Source organism: Acomys russatus, chromosome 3 (assembly GCF_903995435.1).
Source record: "Acomys russatus chromosome 3, mAcoRus1.1, whole genome shotgun sequence".
Lineage (NCBI taxonomy): Eukaryota > Metazoa > Chordata > Mammalia > Rodentia > Muridae > Acomys > Acomys russatus.
In genome coordinates, this window is record NC_067139.1 from 7,846,144 (window position 1) to 7,869,060 (window position 22,917).

Genomic DNA, 22,917 nt, shown 5'->3' on the forward strand with positions numbered 1-22,917 from the left:
TAGTTCAACAAACCTAGGGCTACAATGTCCTTGAGCCAGATAATTTTACAGACACTGCTCCTAGTTATCCGTGGGCTTAACTCCTACAGAGCAGAGATGGCTACAGACACGTGGCCAGTTGGAGAGGCAGAACTAGGAGACTGATAGATTGCTAAACTAGGCTAGGGAATGTAGTTAACTACCTAGATCTTAAAATTTTTCTTGTTTCCCTGATTAATTTTTGTTTGAGATGTTTAAAGATTTTTTTAAGAATAAAACTGAGATGAAATAATTAAACAAGGTGGCAGAAGGCTTTAATCCTAGCACTGGAGAGGCAGAGGCAAATGGATCACTGTGACAGGGTGTGGTGGTACACACCTTTAATCCTAACACTTGGGCATTAACACAGGCAGAACTCTTGAGTTCCAACCTGGTCTCCACAGAGCGTGATCTGCTGATAAGCTAAATTACTTACAAAGATGTAAGTTTTTTTTAACTTACATGAGACTTAAAAATCGTTTTTTCACTGGTCCCTTGCATCCAAAAGATTGACATAGCTTTGCTTTCAGTAGGCATTCTGTGAATTCCAGAGAACCAATAAAAAGATATCATTGGCAGGTTTTGCCTCAGATAATGGATACCAGTCCCACCCTGTGTCAGAAATTTGTACCTATAGATTTACAAAAGTTTAGAAAAAAATATACTGATTTATATATCAGTCATTACATGGATTATATACTTATTGCTAAAAAGGATGGACAACAAGTGCTTTTGTGTTATGCTTTTATGGAAACCCAATTATCTCAGTCTAGTCTGCAAATAGCTCCTGAGAAAGTTCAAAAGGTAGATCCGTATTCGTATTTGGGATTTCAAATTTTTCCTTCTCAGGTAAAACGCCAAAAGATCACATTGAGAGCGGATCGTTTAAAGACTTGAAATGATTTTCAAAAGTTGTTTGGTGATATAAATTGGCTTTCACCTTATCTAAAATTAACAACTGGAGATCTGCGGCCCTTATTCAAAATCTTACAAGGAGATTCCTCTCCAAAATCACCCCAGAAACTTACAGCTGAAGCTAGGAAAGCCTTGGCATTAGTGGAAGAGGCTATCTCCCATCTATTCATAACCTATATAGATTATGACAAGCCACTAGGGTATGTCAGCAAAGCTTTTCAAAACCTTTGTGACTCCTTTTCCATAAAGCATGTTACAGGTACTCCTTATAATCCTCAAGGACAAGGTATGGTGGAACGAACTCATTCTACCATAAAAACCGATTTACAAAAAGTAAAGAAGGGGGAACTTTACCCTCAATCACTTAAAAATGCTTTGATTCATGTTCTTATTTTTATTTTTACTTATTGATGCCAAAGGAAATTCTACAGCCGATCGATTTTTGGCACAGCAACACTCAATCATCCTTCGCTAGAGTGCAATGGGAAAATCCTTTAACTGGACAGTGGAATGAACCCGGCCCTGTACTGATATGAGGTTGAGGCTCTGTTTGTGTTTTCTCACAGGAACATGACTCTGCACGCTGGCTACCTGAGAGGCTTGTGCATCAAGTGGATGCTGACATGGACGAGTTTGCTGATGATCCTGAGGTCGGAGATGAACCCTGATTCGATTTTTCCCGAGGGCCAGGAGACGACTTTTGGCGACCCGCTTTTCCTTCAACAAGGGGGCCTATGTGCGGCTCTCAAGGAAGAATGCTGCTTTTATGCAGACAAGACTGGCCTAGTTAAGGACAGCATGCGGAGGGTTAGGGAAAGCCTAGAAAAAAGACAACGTGAAAGAGAAAAAAGTAAAGGATAGTCCAAAAACTGGTTCACAACCTCCCCTTGGCTGTCTGCTCACTGGCCTTCTTTGCTTGGACCTTGGTTGGACTCTTGCTCCTAGTCTCCTTTGGCCCCTAGGCCTTCAACAGTTTGACCTCCTTCATTAAACAACACGTAGACCCCCCCCCCCGCCCCCGACAGCCAAACCAGGTCCATTACCATAAACTCAGGGACGAGGAGGAGGAGGAGTCCCAACCCCTCCTCTTCTAACTACACTTAACAGCCTAGGGACTAAAGGTCTACTGGCTTCCCCTGTGTGTTTCCAACTAATCTCCCATATAGGCAAGAAGGCATTGACTCGAAAAACGCCCGTCTACGGACGAGGACATGTGCAAGGGGTGCGAGACAAAGTACCACAAAGGGGGGACCATATCTGTGTGCTTTCGAGCCCCTTGAGAGGCAAATCCGATTGCATAGAGCTTGGCATAGATTTTCGGGCTCCCATTTTCTCTAAAGGAGTCCCCTTTGGAGCCTTATGGGATCCTCTTGTGCCTCTCCCCTCGAAAAGGATGCCTTGTTTATTACAGGGGATTGGGTCCCTACCTCCCCCCTCTGGTTAATGCCCACCTTCTCCGTAAGGACTAACTTGCCTTTTTATTCTGTAAGGAAGGGAGAAATGTGGGGAGCCAAGACCATAGTCCGCAGGCATCCCGGATCTTGGCATAATACATTAAGTGAACCTGGGGCAGGCTGTCTTGTGATCTCTTCCCCTCCCTCAAGGTACTTTCCAGCTGTTCTCAGTATTCCCGGAATTACAGAGGCCTTCAGAGGACTAACGGAACAAAGTCTATAGCTAACATCTTGTGGTTCCAGATGCCTAACAATTCCACCACGCTCCAGAACCACAGGGGCCCTCGCCCTGCCAAACTTCCTGACTTCCTGATATCTTGCTAAAACCGCCCACCCGGATCACCCTACTCAGCCTCCTGCTTCAATGGTATATAATTGCCTGTGAAAAAATAAAATTTGGTCAGCTTGATCAGACTCTTTGAGTTGCTGTCTGTTCTTCGCATCTCTTGTCCCCCATTCTCTCCCTAGGGGTCTAAGGGTCCCAGGTGATTGTCTGGCGGGTCCTGACACATTTATTTTTGTCAATCTTTATCACTTGCACCAATTGCTTGAGGCAGGCTACTAGTGAAGAAAAGATGTTTGGCTTACAATGTTGTATACCCAAAAAGTCTAAAGATAATGAAGACTCCTCCCCCAGGACAAATGGCTAGGCACCCCTGAAAAGATTACTTCTTCAAACATGAGAGGCTGATGCTGGAGGGTGGCCCACTCTTTTATGCTAAGCCTTTCTTAGAGCCTTCCACAACTGCTTTGATCCCTTCCAAGACCATGGTCACAGAGACCTATAAAAGCTTCCCAAAAGATCCTGAAGGTTAAAGGTCTGCACTGTTTCCCATATAACCATACTGGGGAGCAAGTTCCCAGCACGGTGACATTTGTAGGCTAAGTAAACAAAATGAAACCAATAGTCCTATGTATCAGCCCAGCAGTCCACCCATTCTTCTATGATCCTGTCCATTCAGCTATCCGTTCCCACTCCAAACCATACTTCTGTCCAGGTGCCATCCTTCCATCTGTCCTTCCTCTTATTCCCGTTGTTCTGTATGACCATCTACCTGACCACCACGTACTCACTGAGGTCTTCTGTACAACCCAGCTGCCCAGTTCTGATCTCCAGGCTCCAACTCTTTCACAGTAGCCTCAGCTGTGCCTGGAAGAGGTTTAGAGGCTGTTGATAGCTTATCCAGGACTCACCAAAGGCAGGAGGAGGGGCCTACAGCGGCTCACACAGGGGCACCGTATCCAGAGAAGTAGACCATTCTCTCATTGTCTTATTTGGATGTTCTTTCCTCTGCACTATGTCCTGTCCAAGCCCTTAGTCTCGATCCTGAATGGAGCTGTAGGATCACTCAGTATACAAGGAACTTGTGTTCACCTGTTTCAGTTGTTGTTTGGGAGGCTTACTGCCTCTGCCTGCTAACATAGGTCTAGACTCCATACAATCTAACGTAGGTCTAGAATGTTTTCAGACTCTGAGACTTACTGCTTTGTCGTGTCCTGGCCCATGGGAAAAATCGAATCAGGGTTCACCTGAAAGAGGGAGTGTGGATTGAAAGTAGGATACAGAGACGAGAGAAATAATGAATCAAGTCAGGAAATTTCTGATCAAGATTCTCTTTAATGAGATGAGTAAGACTTTATATAGTAAGGTCAATAGGATCTATTCTGATCCCTCTCTCCCTAGCTCCCAAGGCAAGAAGAACACAATAGCCTGAATAGCTCCAGGTAAAAACTTCCTATTACTGAGTACTTCTCTGAAAGGATTTCCTTAACCCTCCAGGTGTTTCTCAGTAGGGACTTCCCTACTTCTTTCAAAGGTAAATAGTCCAAGGCTGGCCTGGAACACAAAGATCTCCTGTGGCAAAACTCAGCAACTGGAAGGTCACAGCATGCAGCCTAAGCTCGGGATTTCTGTCATGGCAGAATTTAGCCTGGCTTTCCCACACTGCTTAATAAGCTCACCCTTTCTTGTTCTTTCTGAGCTCTGAGCTGGCTGGTTTAACTCAGCTGTTCTGGCTCAAACTCCTCTTCCAGTTGATTTACTCAATCTGGCTTTTCTCTCGTCCCCTCCATTGCTCTGTGTTATGCCCACACTTTGAAATCCCCGAAGACCACCAGGAGTCCAAAGTCATATGCACAGAGAGCCTTTATTGCTTAATCGCAAGGGACCTCAACAAAATACTGATGCAGCAGACCAGTCATGAGGACCCTGAGCTGTCGTTACACAGGGTTTTTATTGCGGTTACAGCAAGGAACCGAATTTTAGCAAAAATGGGGTGGCACAATGGGATTGGTCAAGCCTGGTGTTAAAAGCTTAAGTAATCGATCGACAACATTTGAGGACATTAGGTACTTTCCCACTGTCCCCTGATCATGCCTAGGGTGGTTCTTTGCCTGCAACAGTTTGTTGTTTTCCCAGTAACTGGGATGAACTTAAGGACAGGCCAACGATGGAATCTAGTGACAAGATGAAGTCACCAGGGCTCGGGTGCCACACTCTGCTTGGCCTCAAACTAACTCCAGCAATCTGCTCTAATCTTCTGGCTCTCTCTCTCTCATTCTCTGGCTCGTTCCATCTTCACCTGTGTTCTCTCTCTCTCTGCAACCTGTCTCTCTATTACTGTCCTGGTAAAACTGCCTCCTTTCCCCTCTGCATTGTCCCTTAAGTAGCTTCCCTTTCCTCTCTCTTCTCATGAGAGTTGAGTGTAGCCTATTCCGTCAAATCTTCTCTGATTCGTCATCTTTTCTGCCACTCAATTAGGCATCACTTTCAAACATGGGTGCTTCCTTCTACAAACTAATTTACCTTCATCATTGGTGATTAAAGGCATGTACCCCCATGCCTGGACCTAAGCTTTTCTTTACCTGAAACTTGCTTTATACCAGGCTGGCCTTGAACTCAGATCTGTTTACCTCTGTCTCCTGGATTAAAGATGTGTTTATATTCCAGCAGGATCCACAGACCTAGAACGTCTTTGATGTGATCTCTTGCCAGAGCAGCCATGTTCTGGATTAAAATTCCTCTACAACTGAGTCTTCCTTCTTTCTGGGAAACTTAAACAGAAGCACAGCAGTTAAATCCAGTGTTTCCTGGTCCGTCTTGCAGCCAGGTGAGTCAGTGTGTCTGAGTTCTAGCTATGAGAAAGGTGACCGGGTCCCAGCCCCTACAGTAAAAAAATATTTGGGGCCAGGTGTGGTGGCACAGGCAGGCTGGGTGTGACGACACATGCCTTTAATCCCAGCAATCCGGAGACAGAGGTATGTGGATCACTATGAGTTTGAGGCCAGTCTGGTCTACAAAGTGAGTGCAGGACAGCCAAAGCTATACAAAGAAACCTTTCTCGAAAAAACAAAAACAAAAGAAAACAAACAACAATAACAACAACTATACATACGTGTGTGTGTGTGTGTGTGTGTGTGTGTGTGTGTGTATCATATACAGTTATATAGCTCTAGAGAGCTGGTTCCAATTAAGAGCACTTGCTGCTCTTGCAGAGGACCCTGGTTCAATTCTCAGAAGGCAGAACTCGCTCACAACTATTTTTACCTCCAGTTCGGGAGGATCTGGGTCCCCCTTCTGGCTTCCACAGGCACTAGGTTCACATGTAGGAAGCTGAAACACTCACATAAAATAAAAACATAAACCCATTTTTAATTACTTTACCTTAAAATTGTGTGTGCCCACATGCGTGTATACATCCTTGAAAGCCAGAGTCATCAGGTGGAGTTACAGGAGTATGTTTGCTGCTTGGTGTGAAAGCTAGAAACTGAACTTGGGTCCTCTGTAAAAGCTGCATCTGCTCTAATGACTGAACCATCTCCCTAGCACCCCAAATAACAGGAGCTCTCTTTCTGGTTCATTCTTTACCATATTTTTGTTCTTGAGTGCAGATGTTATGGATGTGGGCAAAATACCTATATTGGACAAGACCTAGAGTTCAAGATAGAGAATTTGAATCCCAGATCATGAAAAATTAGAAAGATCTGTGCTGTATTTTAGGAACTTTCCAGTAACTCGGGCCAGAAGCTCCAAGGCGCAATTCTCCAGTCAACATCTTGATGTGGAAAGAGTAGTCACTTCTCATTATCCTCAAGCATAGCATCCAGACATAAAAGAGAAAGCTGTGGCTCTCCATCTGTGCTCCAACTCTGGCGTTCTAGTCAGCTGCCTGTCTGCAGCAGTTCAGGCTGACCCCAACCTGGCTCCTTCTCATTTGCTGCCTCATTCCATCTATAATTTTTTTTCGGGGGTTGAGGGGATAAGAACAATTCCCCATTTTGTTACTACACAAGACAGTTTAAATGCTATCTCAAGTGTGAGGGCAGATATGAGGGCTAAAACAGTCTAGTCAGAGGAGTCAGAGAATGTGTCTGGATTTGTCTCAACTCTTGAAGAATTAATTCTGTCGGGGTTTCCAAATGTCATGTGTCTTTCCTCGAATCTGAAATCCTCTGTCCAGAGCCCTAGAAGTACCAAAGTCAGCCTACCTCAGCTCCACAAGCTTAGAAGAAATGGCAAGACACATATTAGTACAAGTCCATTGTAAAGAACAGCTGCTGCACCCTTAGTCCTCACAGGGGCAGACAGGAGCATGTTCATACAGATGAGAAATCCAAGGGCTCAGAATTGCTAACCTCAGCGGGTAGCTCTGGCCTTCACGCCATCAGGTTTCCTAGAAGCAGGGGCCTCTCCTGACCCAATTTGGAACCCTGAGCTGCTCCATTTCCTTTGTCCCATATGCTGTCCCTCCCCCTCCCCTTTCATTGGTGTTGCCTGTTTTCCTTTCCTCCCTGATTTATTGCGGTCCTCTGGTTTACTGTCCCTGTGTCTTGGAGTCTGTCCTCTCAGGGCTAAGCCGCAGTGTGGTGCAGCACTAGAACTTGTCACTCTGGAATAATAGATCGTTGGTCCACTGGGTCCTGCAATAATTCAGCTGGAGTGTCTCCCATACTGTCTGGAAGTGTCATACCTCACCCTATCACACCCCGCACACCCCCAAGTCAGACAGTGGGCGATGGGTAGACAGTGTGGCTGAGCATGACAATGCAGGTGTTCCTCTCTGTCCACCCTACTCTCTCCTACGCCTTAAGGTCATCATTAGAGAGGCCAGGAGTTAGCTGTTTTGCTGTCCTAGATAGTGGGACTGATGAGAGTTTAATACCAGCCAGAGAAATGTAGTTGTTGTAAGGGGTTAGCTTTATGCTTTGGGCTCTATGGTATCCACGGCCAGAGGAGGCCCTGTTAACCTATCTTACCCCTAGACTCCATCCTTATCTCACCATCTCCTATAAAATAGTAGATTGTCAGAGTTACAGTTGACAACAAATAGATTCTTTTCCTTATTTCGGTCCAACTATAAATAAACCCATTACCCTTAACCAACTTTTCTTTCATCACTTATTTAGGAATACAGCAAAACTAAGTCAGTGAGGGTGGAAAGAGATGCCACATAATGATTGTGACAAGAAGCAGAAAGTGCCAGGGCTGGGAGAGGCAGCAGCAGGGATGCAGGTAGCTGTGGGTCTTGAGGGGGAAAGGCTGCTCCTGGCACTCGTGCGGTCACCTCTCCATTCCTGGTCTGGGCTCTGAGACTTCTGCACTGACAGTAGCAACAGAAATGCTGCTGGTCTTGCCCTTCTAACACCTGCACGTCCGCATGCACTCATGTGAGTGCTCAAACACACTTAAACACACGGGGGGGGGGGGGGGGGGGTAGCAGTCCCAGAGGCAGGGTTTCTGACAAAACCACGTTTGCCATTTAACCTCATTGGCTTCCTTTCCTTCAACTGTAAATACACTCAATTATTCACAAGATTGACCAAGATGTTCATCACTGGTGTGGTGTGCTCTCTGCTCTAGGTCTCTCTGCTGTGTCTTCAGCCTAGTGTGTTCAACACATTTCAAAAAGTACCAGAAACCTCCTGTGCTGCCTGCCATCACTGCTGGAGGGCCACGGCCAGGATCCCAAGGTGGGAGACAGGTTCCCTGAAAATGTGCTTGAATTGTGGACATAGGAATCTACAGAAGATTAAAAGTTTAGATATGCAAAGTGATAATGAAATCAAAGCAGTAAAATATTTATAAATATAATCACAAAATGTTTTAAAGAATAAATAAATAAATAAAGTAGCATTCCTCTGAAGAGATATCAATATAAAAGGAATCCAGGAGCAACCACAAAGCAACATACTTTTGCCTACCTACCTGTTTCCTGTCTCTCCAGCAAACTTCTAAGATATAGGGCAGGAGAGATGGCTCAGAGGTTAAGAGCATTGGCTGCTCTTGCATAGGTCCAGAGTTCAATTCCCAGCAATCACATGGTGGCTCACAACCATCTATAATGAGATCTGGTGCCTTCTTCTGACACACAAATGTATATGTAGGCAAAACACTATACATAAATACAATTTTTTTTAATCAAAAGAACAAAAATACACTGTCCTATCAATTACCCACTCAATGACTAATTTTCTATTCGTTTAAAATACACGTGAAAATACATACAGATAACCTAAGGTGTTTAAGTTGCCAAATATGCCAGGTGATCATTTAAGGTCTCTCAGGAATGAGGTCTTGAGATCAGGATAGAGGGCACTTTGAATGTTTGTATAAGGCATCACATTCAGAAAAACTGCTTTATTGCTTAGAACTCCTCCCCACATTGCAGAAGAGAAAGAATATAGCAAAATGGACTGATCTCCATTAGAGATGAAGGAAATAATGGCAACAGGCAGGAAGTAGCCAGTACTCTAACACACTGCTACCCCAGCACTGAGGCTCGGTAAGAATTGCCTTCACCTGGAGGTCAGCCTGGGCTTGTTTGTCACACTACCTGAAAAATAAAATAAGTAATCACAAACATCCTTTTTTAAAGGGGCAAACAGTGAAAGGCAAATAAAACACCACTCGCAAAAATGAAGCTACTGTTGTCAGTTGTAGGGACTTCATGGAAAAATATGGCTACAGGAACAAATGGGGCCCTTTGTTCTATCTAGGTCAAATCTACAAAATTGGAGAAAAAAAAAAAAAAAAATCAAACCGCCAACATGATCTGTACACGCACAAGAACCAAGTCTGCCTTATGCCTGTAGGACACCACAGCTCAGTGTAATTTGACTTCTGGATGGCAGTCAGGCATTCCACACAAACTAAGCCTGCAGGGAGCAGAAACCACACTGCCAATACCGAACATTGGTAAGGAAAACCTGACTTGAAACTTCCCTTAATGACTGTTTACTTAGAGCATTCCGGACTATGCCACTGGGAAGACTGAACTGGTGGTGGAAACTATGTTACCAAGAGATGACTGAGTAATGTTGGTAACAATGTAACTTTAAGGGCTGGAGAGAGATGGCTAGGAGGTTAAGAGTAACGGCTGCTCTTTCAAAGATCCTGGGTTCAATTCCCAGCAACAACAGGGTGGCTCACAACCATCTATAATGTGATGCCGCCCTCTTATGGCCTGCAGGTGTACATGCAGGCAGAACACTATACATAAGTAAATAAATCTTAACAACAAAACAGGAAAAACAAAACAAAAACGCTGCAGTTTTTAACTCTTAAAACTAACCTAATGTTAAATACTACATTAGCAAACCTTTGAAAGTCCCTGCTATCTAGAGACATCAGTGTCTGTATACTTCCAATAAAAACATCTTTTAAAAGCTCCATAAAACACGTGATGTCTTAAAAGAGTTTAAGTTTGGGCATCCTCGGGCACGGAGTGCTTGGCCCAGCCTTGGGAAAGATGCCGGCGTTGGTGTGGGTGCTCCACGATCTTCAGAATCTACAGAGTAGCTCCCCTCAGGACTGCGCTTGCCCCTTCTTGTCCTCCATATGCGCCTTGGCTAAAGGACTTCTCTTGAGCCTTTCCGGTCGGGAGGACTTGGGAAACCTCAAGCACTATGAAGAAAACTTTAAAAGCGAAGGGTGGACGCTCTGTACTGGCCGCCATTTAAACCACGGTGATGAGCAGCGTTCAGTCTGCAAACGTCATCAAACTGTCCAATAAAGAAAGGCTAACACAGAACCACGGAACCATTGGCTTAGGTGACATGGTAACGTGCAGCCAATGAATTCAATCTCTTTTCGCGCCGTGAGGACTACAGTGAGGACGGCTCGCTTTATGTTTAGAGAACCAGAGAAGTACATTCCTAACGTAAGGTTTCACACCAGGGCGACCATAGTACTTGCATGACAAGGGCAAAAAACTAGGTTATGTGAGTAGTCACTCGAGGGCCGCTTGCGTAGGTTCCCCAAAAAGTTAACTACATAAGGGGGTGGGCAGGAGTGGAAACGGCGCTGGTGGCCTATTTCAAGTGACCATAAGGCTGCCAGTCTTACCTCTAAATTCAGCCACCACCTTGAGGGCCAGAAGCTTCGGGTATAGTCCCAATCACAACATACCTAGCACCCTTTAGAGATTAGGTCTTGTGTGTACAGCTACATTCACAGAGCTATCTGGGTGGCTCTGAAAAGAGCCTTTGGGGCTTTGTTGCTGACAGAAGCGAGCCTACTTCTTCTTGGAAGCAGTCTTCTTCGCCTTAGCAGCTTTAGGCTTAACTGTCTTCGGCTTTGAAACCTTAGCCTTCGCTGCCTTTGGCTTCACTGCTTTGGGCTTTGCCGGGCTCTTAGCTGCCTTTTTCGGCTTGGTGGCAGCCTTGGCCTTCTTGGGGCTCTTGGCAGCTTTCTTTACTCCTGCCGCCGCGGGCTTCTTTGCTTTCTTTGGAGTTTTCTTCACGGTCTTCTTTGCCCCCGCAGCCTTCTTAGGTTTTTTCGGGGTGGCACCTGCAGGCTTCTTGGCCTTGGCCGCGCCAGCCTTCTTAGCCTTGGGCTTGGGCTCTCCAGAAGCCGCCTTCTTGTTGAGCTTGAAGGACCCAGAGGCGCCGGTGCCTTTAGTCTGCACCAGGGTCCCCTTGCTCACCAGGCTCTTGAGCCCAAGCTTGATGCGGCTGTTGTTCTTTTCCACGTCGTAGCCACCAGCAGCCAAAGCCTTCTTAAGCGCAGGCAGGGACACGCCGCTGCGCTCCTTAGACGCAGACACAGCCTTAGTTATGAGCTCGGACACCGGGGGACCGGTGGCCTTGCGCTTCGCCGCGCCAGCCTTCTTCGCCGTCTTCTTCTTGGCGGGAGACTTCTCCACAGGAGCTGGAGCAGCAGTCTCGGCAGGAGCGGTTTCAGACATGGTGAGAATTAAGCCTACGAGGAAAAGGTAGCTCTAACCCGAAGAGCAAATTTTGCAATGCTCCTTTGCTCAGGCTCCGGGTTTATATAAGCCGGTGCTGGGCTGTGATTGGTGGAGCGTCCAATCCACCGCCCTCTGGCCGCCGCGATTCAAGGTTACGATTCCAAATTGTGTTTGTTAGTCCCCAAATTTTTACTTACTGCTGAAAATAATGGCACAGAAATTGGCAGTTTAAAGTTCCAAAGGAGAACAGCCTTCGGTTTCACATACTTGTTTGTGCTTTTTTGAATCACACGCAACTGATCAAAGATATTTTTTAAAATCCCTCCGGTGTTTACTAAGAATCCACCAAGCAGAGAGCATCCTGACAGTTACTTGCATGTTTCCATAAACTTATACGAAATATGCAAGGAACATTACTTAAAAGGATTTATGCACAGGTATCGCCTTTAATTTTTGCAAGAGTAAAAGTAATAGTTTGTCTGGTTTGGGCACAAACTTTGTTTGTGACTGTAGCAGATAACACAAATACAGAGTGCCTGCCTGGTTGGCTACAGACAGAAATTCACCACTTTAGATGTTTTTCTTTAAAATGGTTCGTGCTCCTAGTACTTACCACACATTGATATTTTTAATGAGGAATGCAATGTTTTCATTGTGAAAGCGAATTTGAAGTCGGAAGATTAGAAATCGCTGTATTTAGGAGCTGTAGAGACGGACTAGCAGTTAAGACCACTTGCGGCTCTTGCATAAGGTCTGAGTTTGGTTTCCAGCAGCCACAGGGCCGCCTGCAACTGTAACAACCCCAGTCACAACGCATCTCTGGCCTTCTAGATCCACCCGGTACCAGGCATGTAAGTGGTAGACATATATACATGTAAGCAAAACTTCATACACATAAAACTTTAAAAGGTAACTGGAATTAGTTAAAAAGAAATCACTGGCCTCAGACGCGAGCCACCTTAGTTCTCAGTCAGAACGGGCTTACTTCATTTCCTAAGCACATTTGAAGACAGAAAATACTTGTTAAAATTAGTTTACATTAGAAAATTTATCAGTTTTATGAAATTATTCAGAGTGATTCTACAGACTGAAAATGAGATGGCCACTGAAAATTTCCAACATTTAGCAAACGACACAATCAAGCATGCTCTTGAGTAATATTCAATACATTTATTATTTACCTAAAATGGAGAGTTTTATGTTGTTTTGGTTTTTGATTGCAGGCTTAAATGCTAAGAAGCCAATAATCTAGAATATCGAGGAAATTACATGTATAGATATTCAAAGAATTTGACAATTTGGATGGTGGTTGTAAACGCCTTTAATTACATCATTAGGGATACAAAGACAAGCAGACGTCTGTGAGTTCAAGGCCAGCCTCATATGTAGATCCAGGACAGCCAGGGCTACACAGAGAAACCCTGTCTTGTAAAAATAAAGAAAAAAGTAATAAAAATAAAAAGTAAAGAGAAGGGGATATGGTGAAGTTTGCTATAGAAAGAAAAATAAAGCTTACTATGGTGGGAATTGGAGAAAGATGTGCAGGCTTTTGTACTAGTTTAATAAAGGATATGATCAAATAGATTTAGATGTATGCAGTTTCCTTTGACAATAGCAATCTTTCTTAAGCAAAGCTTACTGGGTACTGCTAGCAATTCCGCATCTGAAGCAAGATTAGGGTCACCAAGGTCTTTGATTGCTGCATATTCAGGTGAGTCCAACAATGAACAATGAGCTACTTATCTCAAAAAAAAATTTTTTTTTTATTACAGAGGCTGTCTTACCAATAAAGACCTAGGCAAACACACTAAAGAGACCAGCATATATATATTTGCCACAGATGGTCGGTCATCTGGGGTACAAATTAGTCAAACCTAATAGTAAATTGCACCACCTCAACTAGTAACTTTTTTAGCCTTAAAAAAAATAGTATTGTAAGAAAAAGGTGTCAAAGGTTCAAAAAGCGTAAGCTTTGTCTCAGCACACTAATTACAATCAACCTGAGTATTTAAGAGGGCTCAGAATTGCCAATGGCTCCAGGTCAGCCTGGCATATAGGAAAGCCTTGCCCCTAAAGAAACAACCCTATGTCCTAATAAAGCTCCTTGACTAGTGAAAGTCCACTATTCAAGGCAGTTTAAGATTTATGGAATACTTATCAGCATAATGAAGGGAAGTGAGATTTTACATTAACTAGCAGTGTCGAATAGTATCTTAAATGGATAGCATCCCTGACACCTAGAGGACGGGTATTAGCTACCGAGGAACAGGCTTTCCAAAAATCCCAGCCCAAGTAGTCTCACCTACTTTAAAAACGTTAGTAGTACTCCTACCTGAAATTAAAAGCGTGAAATGGCTTCTCATACACACTAGGGGCTACTTGAAAGCCTTAACAAGCAGGTCCAAACACTTTAACACCACTAGGGGGTATTATGAACATAAAGGCATCTTCAAATCTACAAAGGCAAGGGGCAGGAAGATTTAGGTAGTCAAAACAGCTCATTTTTAGTGACAAGGGAGGGGCTCTGAAAAGAGCCTTTGATAGCAAGTAATGTGGGAGGAAAACTATGCCCTCTCCCCACGGATGCGGCGAGCCAGCTGGATGTCCTTGGGCATGATGGTCACACGCTTGGCGTGGATGGCGCACAGGTTGGTGTCCTCAAACAGCCCCACGAGGTAGGCCTCGCAGGCCTCCTGCAGCGCCATGACGGCCGAGCTCTGGAAGCGCAGGTCGGTCTTGAAGTCCTGCGCGATCTCGCGCACCAGCCGCTGGAACGGCAGCTTGCGGATCAGCAGCTCGGTGGACTTCTGGTAGCGCCGGATCTCGCGCAGCGCCACGGTGCCGGGCCGGTAGCGGTGAGGCTTCTTGACGCCGCCGGTAGCGGGCGCGCTCTTGCGGGCAGCCTTGGTGGCCAGCTGCTTGCGCGGGGCCTTGCCGCCGGTGGACTTACGAGCGGTCTGCTTGGTGCGAGCCATCCCAACTCTAGAAAAAAAGAAAGTTTCTAACTGGCCAAGTCCCAGAAGCCAAGTATATATAAGAGGCCTCCATTCCTGATTGGATAGTAAACTGCTGACATCATAGGTCCAGACTGCGGATTGGTCTGCCTTTAAACCTAAGGATGAAATGGTCGTCTAGGCTTATTTTAAATGGAAAAGTTTCGGTTTTTTAACTAAAATTACTGTAGCATCGCCTAGGGATTAACATCCCAAGAAAGTGCTGGCTTTGAGAGTCAAAGAACCTTTTAGTTATTATTTTAGAGAAGGCCAAATTAAAAGAAAAAAAACTGACCATTTCTGGAACCATCAGCACTTCTCAACAATTGAGCGCACCCAAGAACGGCTCCAAACGGTTCTATTACGGGAACGTTCTTTAGAAACTACAGTTCACACAGCCTTTCTTTCAACGGTTGAGATTTTGACGCGAAAAAATTAAAACGGGTGAACTTGCTACTTCCTGGATTTAGGACCCAGAAGGCATAGCGATTTGACTGCTGTGTTAAAAGTAACCCTGAACCGCTGATGACTGGCATTCATTAACAAGATACAAAGTTACGCCATGCCCGGTACCAGGGGGAGGACGGAATCCACAGAGACTGCAGGCTACACAGAAAAATGGACACAGCCCTAGGAATAAGGCACCCTCCAGAGGACCTCAGCCACAGATGCTTTTCTTGCTGCCTGGCCAGGCGGCAGATGGCGTACTTGGTGATGTTCTGTATATTGCACTGGGCTTTGCGGTAGCGATTGGCGCTGCCTTTACCCAGGCCATTCCTACCCTTAGTGTGGTCAGATTAGCCAAAAACAAAAGACAGTAAACACAAACTGTAAGGGTTTTGTTTTGTGAACAGGTTTTGGTGTTTGTTTTCTACCTGGTTAGGAGCTCCTTGCACAATCGGTATTTAGCAGATGTTGCACAGAGAACCTTACCAAGATTTTAAGGGAGGGAGACGGAAACTGCTGAAACTCCAAAGCTAAAGAGGCCTCTCTGAAAATAGCAGCTCCTGGACCACCCCTACTTGTGGCTCAGGCTCCTAGCCTTCACTCAGAGTGGCCACACAAGAAGCTTTGTGGTTGGTTGATGGGTATGAAACTCATCTTAAGATGTTTCTGACAATGTCTGATATACAAAGTGCTTTCTTTATCAGATGAGCTAAACAGCCTGCGAAATAGAAGGCAGCTGTTGATGCATTGTAATTGAAGCTTAAATGTTCTCTGACACACACATTTACCAAATGTGGTTCTTAGTAGTTTTTTCCATATATAAATAGTTGGTATAGAGGGGGTCAAACTCCAATCTCTTTCAGTTTTCCCCTTTGCTTTTCTGAGACCTGACACATTTCTGATAATTGATGCATGTTTTCTTCATTCCAAAACCTTTGGAGCAGAGCTGCTGCTCCATATTGCTTTGCAGTGTTTAGAAAAAAAAAAAAAATGCTGCTCAGAAGCAGCTCCTGTGCCATTTCACTACCTATGGAAGTCTACTTCACCCATTCTCTGCCTTACATTAACAAATAAAAGGCCCAATGCAAAGGACAGACATGACCTTTTTTGGAAAAAAAAAAGCTATCTAAGGCAAGAGTCCTGGTTGGTTCTCATTTTCACAGCAACTGCGTTTCCTCGCCTTACCAGCAGTGATATTTACCTCAAAAATGTGAACTTATTCCTCTAAGGAAAAATGCCAGAGTTGTCTAATTACATTTTGAGTGTATAAGTGCGCTTTAACGAGTCAATTTATCCGAGTTCCTGCTTCACAAACCTGCTTTCGTTGCATTAAACGTAAAAAACAAGTAGTGTATCTTTGGAAGCAGAAGGTTCTATGGGACCTATGGGTTTCACTTCAAAACAGGTACTGTAGAACATTTTGCCTTGAACTTACTTGCAACTTTGGATTTAGATTAGTGAGAACAGCAATTTAATGAAAAAGGTGGTGGCTCTGAAAAGAGCCTTTTGGGTATGCAAGCGCCTCTGTGAAGCTATTATGCCCTCTCCCCGCGGATGCGGCGGGCCAGCTGGATGTCCTTGGGCATGATGGTCACACGCTTGGCGTGGATGGCGCACAGGTTGGTGTCCTCAAACAGCCCCACGAGGTAGGCCTCGCTAGCCTCCTGCAGCGCCATAACAGCTGAGCTCTGGAAGCGCAGGTCGGTCTTGAAGTCCTGCGCGATCTCGCGCACCAGCCGCTGGAACGGCAGTTTGCGGATCAGCAGCTCGGTGGACTTCTGATATCGCCGGATCTCGCGCAGCGCCACGGTGCCGGGCCGGTAGCGGTGAGGCTTCTTGACGCCGCCGGTGGCCGGCGCGCTCTTGCGGGCAGCCTTGGTGGCCAGCTGCTTGCGCGGGGCCTTGCCGCCGGTGGACTTACGAGCGGTCTGCTTGGTACGAGCCATGACCGCAAAGCGAACTATGGAGCAGTAGTCGTGGCTGAAGGCGTATTTATAATCAGAACCTGCAGCTGATTGGACGAGAGTAGGCCTAATCAACTAAAAGGCATTGGTCAACGGTGCAGGCGCGGTTTCTTTCTTTCTTTTTTTTTTTTTCAAATCCTACAGAGGCCAGCCTCTTATTTAAATCTTTAAGGTCTGAAATGTAGCTACTACAATCATAAAGCAGTCCTCCATGCACTGCTGCTACCTTGAAGCCAGCCTGAACTGTATGACAGATTTTGAAAGACATTTGCAAGTCCTTTGTAATCTACAGGCTGTATTTCTTATTTTTTAGGTATAGGTTGTTTACTACTTTTTGTCCAGGACAGATAATAGTAACACTATTAGGACACTAAAACAGAATAAGTTGATATGCCACGTACTGCGTACACATAAATACATTTGCAAATCCTTTGATACTTTCAGTATTCTACCTGCTGCATTTTCTATTTCTCGGGCATAGGTTGTTTTTTAATACTTTGCTTTTTGTTTTTGTTTTTTAGTGGGAGTGACTGCTGGATATTGCTCACACCAGGATTATATTAAAATAAGATAAATTACTATATCAGGGAATATGTTCACAAATAACACATGCAACCAGTATGCTCTCAAATATTTTCTTTAGCCCTTTAAAATTCAATGCAATTCACAAGTCCAATGCATAATTAACATTCATTTCAAAACTTATCATTTGATAGGTAAGGATTTAAAGGAGTAAGGTAACTTAAGTCTTCGAGACCTAGTTTCCACCAAAAACAGCGACATTTTCAGCTAGAATGAAGTCTTTTCTTACAATCCTATTCAAATATCGACTGAAAATACTTAAGCCAATCTAAGTATTTCACTTAAAAACCTGTGTGCTTTAACCTTTAAACTCATGTGAAGAGATTACCTGGGTTTAGGAAGAATAACAAAAGTGCAAAAAGAAGGAAACATCAAATTGCCAAACAGAATCTCATCTGTGTAGCTGTGGATGAAGTTGCCAAACCTGCCTTTGTTCGAAAACCAGAGAATCTAGCAGCAAAAGCTCTAATGGCCAAGTATAGAATACTAAAAGTAAATGAAGTCACATGGTTTCTTGTATCCCCCCCCAAAAAAATTTTGTTCAGCTCTTCTTAAAGACAAAGGTAGGTGGCTCTGAAAAGAACCTTTGTTATTTATATACTAAGAACTAGAGACGGGACTTATTTTCCCTTGGCCTTGTGGTGGCTCTCGGTCTTCTTGGGCAGCAGCACCGCCTGGATGTTGGGCAGGACGCCGCCCTGCGCGATGGTGACGCGGCCCAGCAGCTTGTTGAGCTCCTCGTCGTTGCGGATGGCCAGCTGCAGGTGACGCGGGATGATGCGCGTCTTCTTGTTGTCGCGGGCCGCGTTGCCGGCCAGCTCCAGGATCTCGGCCGTCAGGTACTCCAGCACGGCCGCCAGGTAGACCGGGGCGCCGGCGCCCACCCGCTCCGAGTAGTTGCCCTTGCGCAGCAGGCGGTGCACGCGGCCCACGGGGAACTGCAGGCCGGCGCGGGACGAGCGCGTCTTGGCCTTAGCGCGAGCCTTGCCGCCTTGCTTACCGCGTCCAGACATCCCGAGGTGAAAACAGCCACTAACAACTCAACGCCCGGAAACCGAGCGAGCTTGCCCTTTATCGTTCTCTCTGGCATCGAAAAGGGGCCCATGCGATTGGCTGGCTTCCTCTCTTCGTCTAGACCAATGGAAGCGCTTCTGCCGGTGGGCGTTTCTCTTGGGCAAACCGAAAATATTAGCCAATCACGAGTATTCTTCACTGAGCCTCATTTGAATAGACTCTTGTAGAAAGTGAAGGGCCGGCGGCCTCGGTCCCACAGTTGCTCTAGCCGGAGTTTCACTATGCCTGAGCCAACGAAGTCCGCCCCCGCCCCGAAGAAGGGCTCCAAGAAGGCCGTGACCAAGGCGCAGAAGAAGGACGGCAAGAAGCGCAAGCGCAGCCGCAAGGAGAGCTACTCCGTGTACGTGTACAAGGTGCTGAAGCAGGTGCACCCCGACACGGGCATCTCGTCCAAGGCCATGGGCATCATGAACTCGTTCGTCAACGACATCTTCGAGCGCATCGCCAGCGAGGCGTCGCGCCTGGCGCACTACAACAAGCGCTCGACCATCACGTCCCGGGAGATCCAGACGGCCGTGCGCCTGCTGCTGCCCGGGGAGCTGGCCAAGCACGCCGTGTCGGAGGGCACCAAGGCCGTCACCAAGTACACCAGCTCCAAGTGAGCAAGCGCGCCTCACCCATCACCCAAAGGCTCTTTTCAGAGCCACACACACTCTCAGCGGGAAAAGCTGTGGCACAATCGGGGGAATTGTGTTAATAACTTGGTCTTAAGCAGGTATTTTGTGCAGCCCCCCCACTTAGCGGGTTGCGGAAACCTCCCCTTTTTCAGAGTCCTGTCGTGAAGCTACTGTTGTCTGTAAGAAGGCAGAGATAGCAACTGAGGCCAAGTAAAACCGGTACTTTCTGAGGGGAAACAAACTGCCCTCCAAAATATCTCGCAAAAAAAATACTTTGCGTTTAAAACAAGCTTTTGATTTGTCCCAGAATTTAATACAGTTTCCTGCGCATTCATTGTTTCTCCATTGGGGTTTGTTTTCCAGGCAAGGCTCTTAGCCTTGCATTTGGGGTTTTGTGTGAGAGTGGGTCTTGTTTTATAGCAAGGTTTAACTAGAGATCCTCAGGCCCACATGGCCACCAGCTACCTTTTAGAGTTACAACTTCGTACTAACTTCTGAGGAAGGGTAAGCACCCCTACTCTCATGAGTTCCATGATTAGGTATATGAAGGTAAACAAATTAATCAAAGAGACGTTAATGAAAACAAAACAGGAGCTACATTGTTACTAAAGTCTCCATAGCTTACAAAAGGTTTCTGTTTCCTAAGCCTAATGTATGTGCAAACCAAGTTGTCGAACTTCTATAAACTTCTTGCCCCATGATGTATACCAGCACCTTTGTCTTGCTAAATTACTGGACCCAAAATATATAATTGCCCTTTTGCCTTACAAAAGTGTGTGGTCACAAATATCGTGATGACAGCTTTTTTTTTTCAATCAATCCTAACGTTTTTTTTCAATCAATCCTAATGTTTCCTCATAAAAGGCCTGCTAAGGGTTGCTGTCTGAAATCCTGAGGCTGTGAGACAAAGCTGGCTGGCCAGTTCTAAATAAAGCTTGCTTTAAGCAAGAAAGCTGTGGAATTGATTTTTCTCAGGTCTAACAAAGAATGTACATATTTTACAGGAAAGAACACTCTGATCCGGGGGACCCTCAAGTTCCTATTCCTTCTTAGTGGAGGAGGGGGAGATTCAGGGAAAAAGAAAGTGTTCTGGAGAACTGTCTTGTGGAAAACCATTTGTGGCAAGTCTACTTGAGCAGGGAGTCTCCTGCTGACACAATCAATCTCTACGTTTGGAAGAAAGTCGTGATGTTGCTGTACCTTCTGAGCATTTGTCTTTGGTCATTTAAGAGAAATCCCTGAATTTGCTGTTCCTCAAGTGCCTTCAGTTTGCAGGGCAAAGGGTATTATGTGAGGAATCATGCAGCAAATTCCTCTACTTAGTATATGTATATGAAAAGTTGAATCTGTCTGTTGTTGGGAACAAGCAAAAGAAACTCATTCTAAATAATGCCATTCCATTTTCAGAGTTCATTTAATCATAGGAAGAAAGTTAAATTCTAAGTCCCAGGACCTAGGACACCTAGGGACTTCCCAATAGCTGAAGAGCCTCTGTTGTTGGGAGACAGTTGTCTGAGTCCAGCCATTTCAAGCACAACTTCCCCATCTTGCTGGCATGGTCAACTAGGTTCATGTTCCCAGGCCCAGGAACCAACTCCTATGCCCAGCCTTCTGTTTTGGGTATATTCAGAGTCTGTACTAGGATGCGTTTTAACTGGCAAAAAACAAGCCCCCTCACATGAGGTGGCTCAACTTCCATGTGGATAAACATCACCTGTTCTCTCACAAGTCTGTTCCCCACCCCACAATTGGGATCAAAATAAAAACATGTTTCCATCCGCTACAGGTATGGTGTGAGAACGAAGAGCAAAATAAAGGTGGTGTATTCACCTCTTTGGGGCAGCTGCTGAAGCTGTGTGACATCTTTTAGTTAGAAAAGAAGCATCTCATATTGTGGCCAGTCAGCTCAGTTAATTAGAGTGTGGTGCTAATGATGCCAAGGTTAGGGGTTCAGTCCCCATATGGACCAGTAAATGGTACAGATTTGGCACCTACCATTTGGTTTTATAAGACTAAGATTTACAATCCTCCATGACAGGTTTTGTGCTCTCTCTAGGTTATCAAGTCTTCTCTGAGCTTTTTCTCCATCTTTCTGTAACTGAAAGTCCCACCTCACTTACTGCCTATTTGCCCATGAGCCCTCACTATTGACACCTTGTCACGGACCATCTCGGTCGGGTATAGGTACTTGGGAATGGAAGTTCTCAAAGCCTCAAAGTGTCAGTGGACAAAGATTCCATGCGTGACAGAGACAAATGCAGGGGCAGTTTGAATCTGGGTGTATTTTTGCAGGCAAGCAGTCTAGATTTTTATACACATTTTTTGAAACAGGGAGTGTTTTGTGGCTACATTTCCAATGGAGCGGATTCAAGGGACTCAGTGAAGCAACCAGGCATACACTGTACAAAGTACAGAATGCAAAGAAATAATGTTTGCATTTCTGAGTTATCGACTTGAAATGAAACAATACAGGGCACAGAATGCAAAATGAAGACATCATCATTCTTAATTTATTGGCTTGGTATCAGTGCGCATGTGCTCTCTTTGTCAAGGGTCAATGTTCTCTCATTAACTCCCCCCCTCCCCCCGTACCTGTGTGCTGGGAGTGTGGGAACCACGACAGTTTTTTCTTAGTTCTCCTTTCTAATATCTGAGCACCACTATTTGGAACTTTCTGAAACACTTTATTTCTTTGCAAGTCATAATATAAATTATTAACTAATGATTAATTCTTAGTCATGTTTCTTTTAATAACTGGAGAAGACCAGCTGAGCTTGGCGGTGAACTCCGGGCTTGAACAGTCCCTGGTTGCAGTCCCATGTAAGGGCATTTCATAGAAATGTCATCATGTATTAAAAGTACTGGTATGGGAGTAAGGTTAGGAGAAAGAATAGACAGAATATGCCAACACAATGGCGGGGGGCGGGGAGGCTACAATCAAATACTCCTGGCAGGAACATTAGCCCGATTCTAAGAGGCTCTCCCTGGCCAGAGGTCGTCGCCTCAGCCTGTGCAACAGCCTTTGTCACACAGACTCCATTGGAGGGGTCATGACAGCGCCTGGCTTTTATCTACCTCCACTGGATCTGTGCTTCCAGAAGTTCATGCTTCCATGTTCTAGAATGGTCTCCTCCCGAACAGCGCCAAACCTTGAGGTGCAGACAAGCTACCTCATCCTTTTCCTGTATTTTTCCTATCGTTTTCATGTCATTGATGGCAATAAGTTATTCCCTGAGAAGTGAGGCTTGGGTCATTTTTATTTTTAATTTTTGGATCCTTGGTGCTGAGCCTGGCATATAGTAGGTAATGTCTCTATGTTTTTGCTGGATGAAGGACCATAGACATGTGTCTAGGAAAAGTACCCACACACATAAACTTAAATAAAATATAAAAATAAAAAGGCTGATATCCTTGGTATATGTAATCCCTGTAAGAAGTTAAATACATCCATGAAATACTGCATGATTGAATCTAACTAGTATGTGACATCTGGCTGTCAGTCACGAGAGATACATGTGGACACACATGAGCATTCACACAGCAGGGATGCAGGTGGACAGTGGGCAATGTAAGTTTGCAGCCCTGTACTGGTTAGTTTTTGTCAGCTTGATTGACACAAACTGTAATTAATCATCTGAAAAAAGGAGAACCCCAATCGAGGAACT

The 22,917-nt window shown here is 45.1% G+C and overlaps 5 protein-coding genes across 5 annotated transcripts in view; 1 reads left to right on the forward strand and 4 right to left on the reverse strand.

Annotated features, from left to right (window-relative positions):
- LOC127209563 (uncharacterized) overlaps positions 1-22,917 on the reverse strand; it is a 63,600-nt gene that overhangs the window by 19,853 nt on the left and 20,830 nt on the right. Inside the window, exon 4 of the mRNA XM_051169257.1 lies at positions 14,209-14,557. Within this exon, the coding sequence (XP_051025214.1) occupies positions 14,209-14,557 (349 nt within the window). The remainder of the gene's footprint in view (positions 1-14,208; positions 14,558-22,917) is intronic.
- On the reverse strand, positions 10,844-11,633 carry H1-5 (H1.5 linker histone, cluster member). Its single transcript, XM_051168593.1, has one exon. The coding sequence runs from the start codon at positions 11,570-11,572 to the stop codon at positions 10,901-10,903; it is 672 nt and encodes a 223-aa protein (XP_051024550.1). The 5' UTR covers positions 11,573-11,633; the 3' UTR covers positions 10,844-10,900.
- LOC127209156 (histone H3) lies at positions 16,522-16,963 on the reverse strand. Its single transcript, XM_051168734.1, has one exon. It carries the CDS (start codon positions 16,959-16,961, stop codon positions 16,551-16,553), a length of 411 nt encoding a protein of 136 aa, XP_051024691.1. The 5' UTR covers positions 16,962-16,963; the 3' UTR covers positions 16,522-16,550.
- Positions 18,169-18,574, reverse strand: LOC127209214 (histone H2A type 1-B). Its single transcript, XM_051168816.1, has one exon. The coding sequence runs from the start codon at positions 18,572-18,574 to the stop codon at positions 18,182-18,184; it is 393 nt and encodes a 130-aa protein (XP_051024773.1). The 3' UTR covers positions 18,169-18,181.
- LOC127209380 (histone H2B type 1-F/J/L-like) lies at positions 18,835-19,262 on the forward strand. Its single transcript, XM_051168994.1, has one exon. It carries the CDS (start codon positions 18,857-18,859, stop codon positions 19,235-19,237), a length of 381 nt encoding a protein of 126 aa, XP_051024951.1. The 5' UTR covers positions 18,835-18,856; the 3' UTR covers positions 19,238-19,262.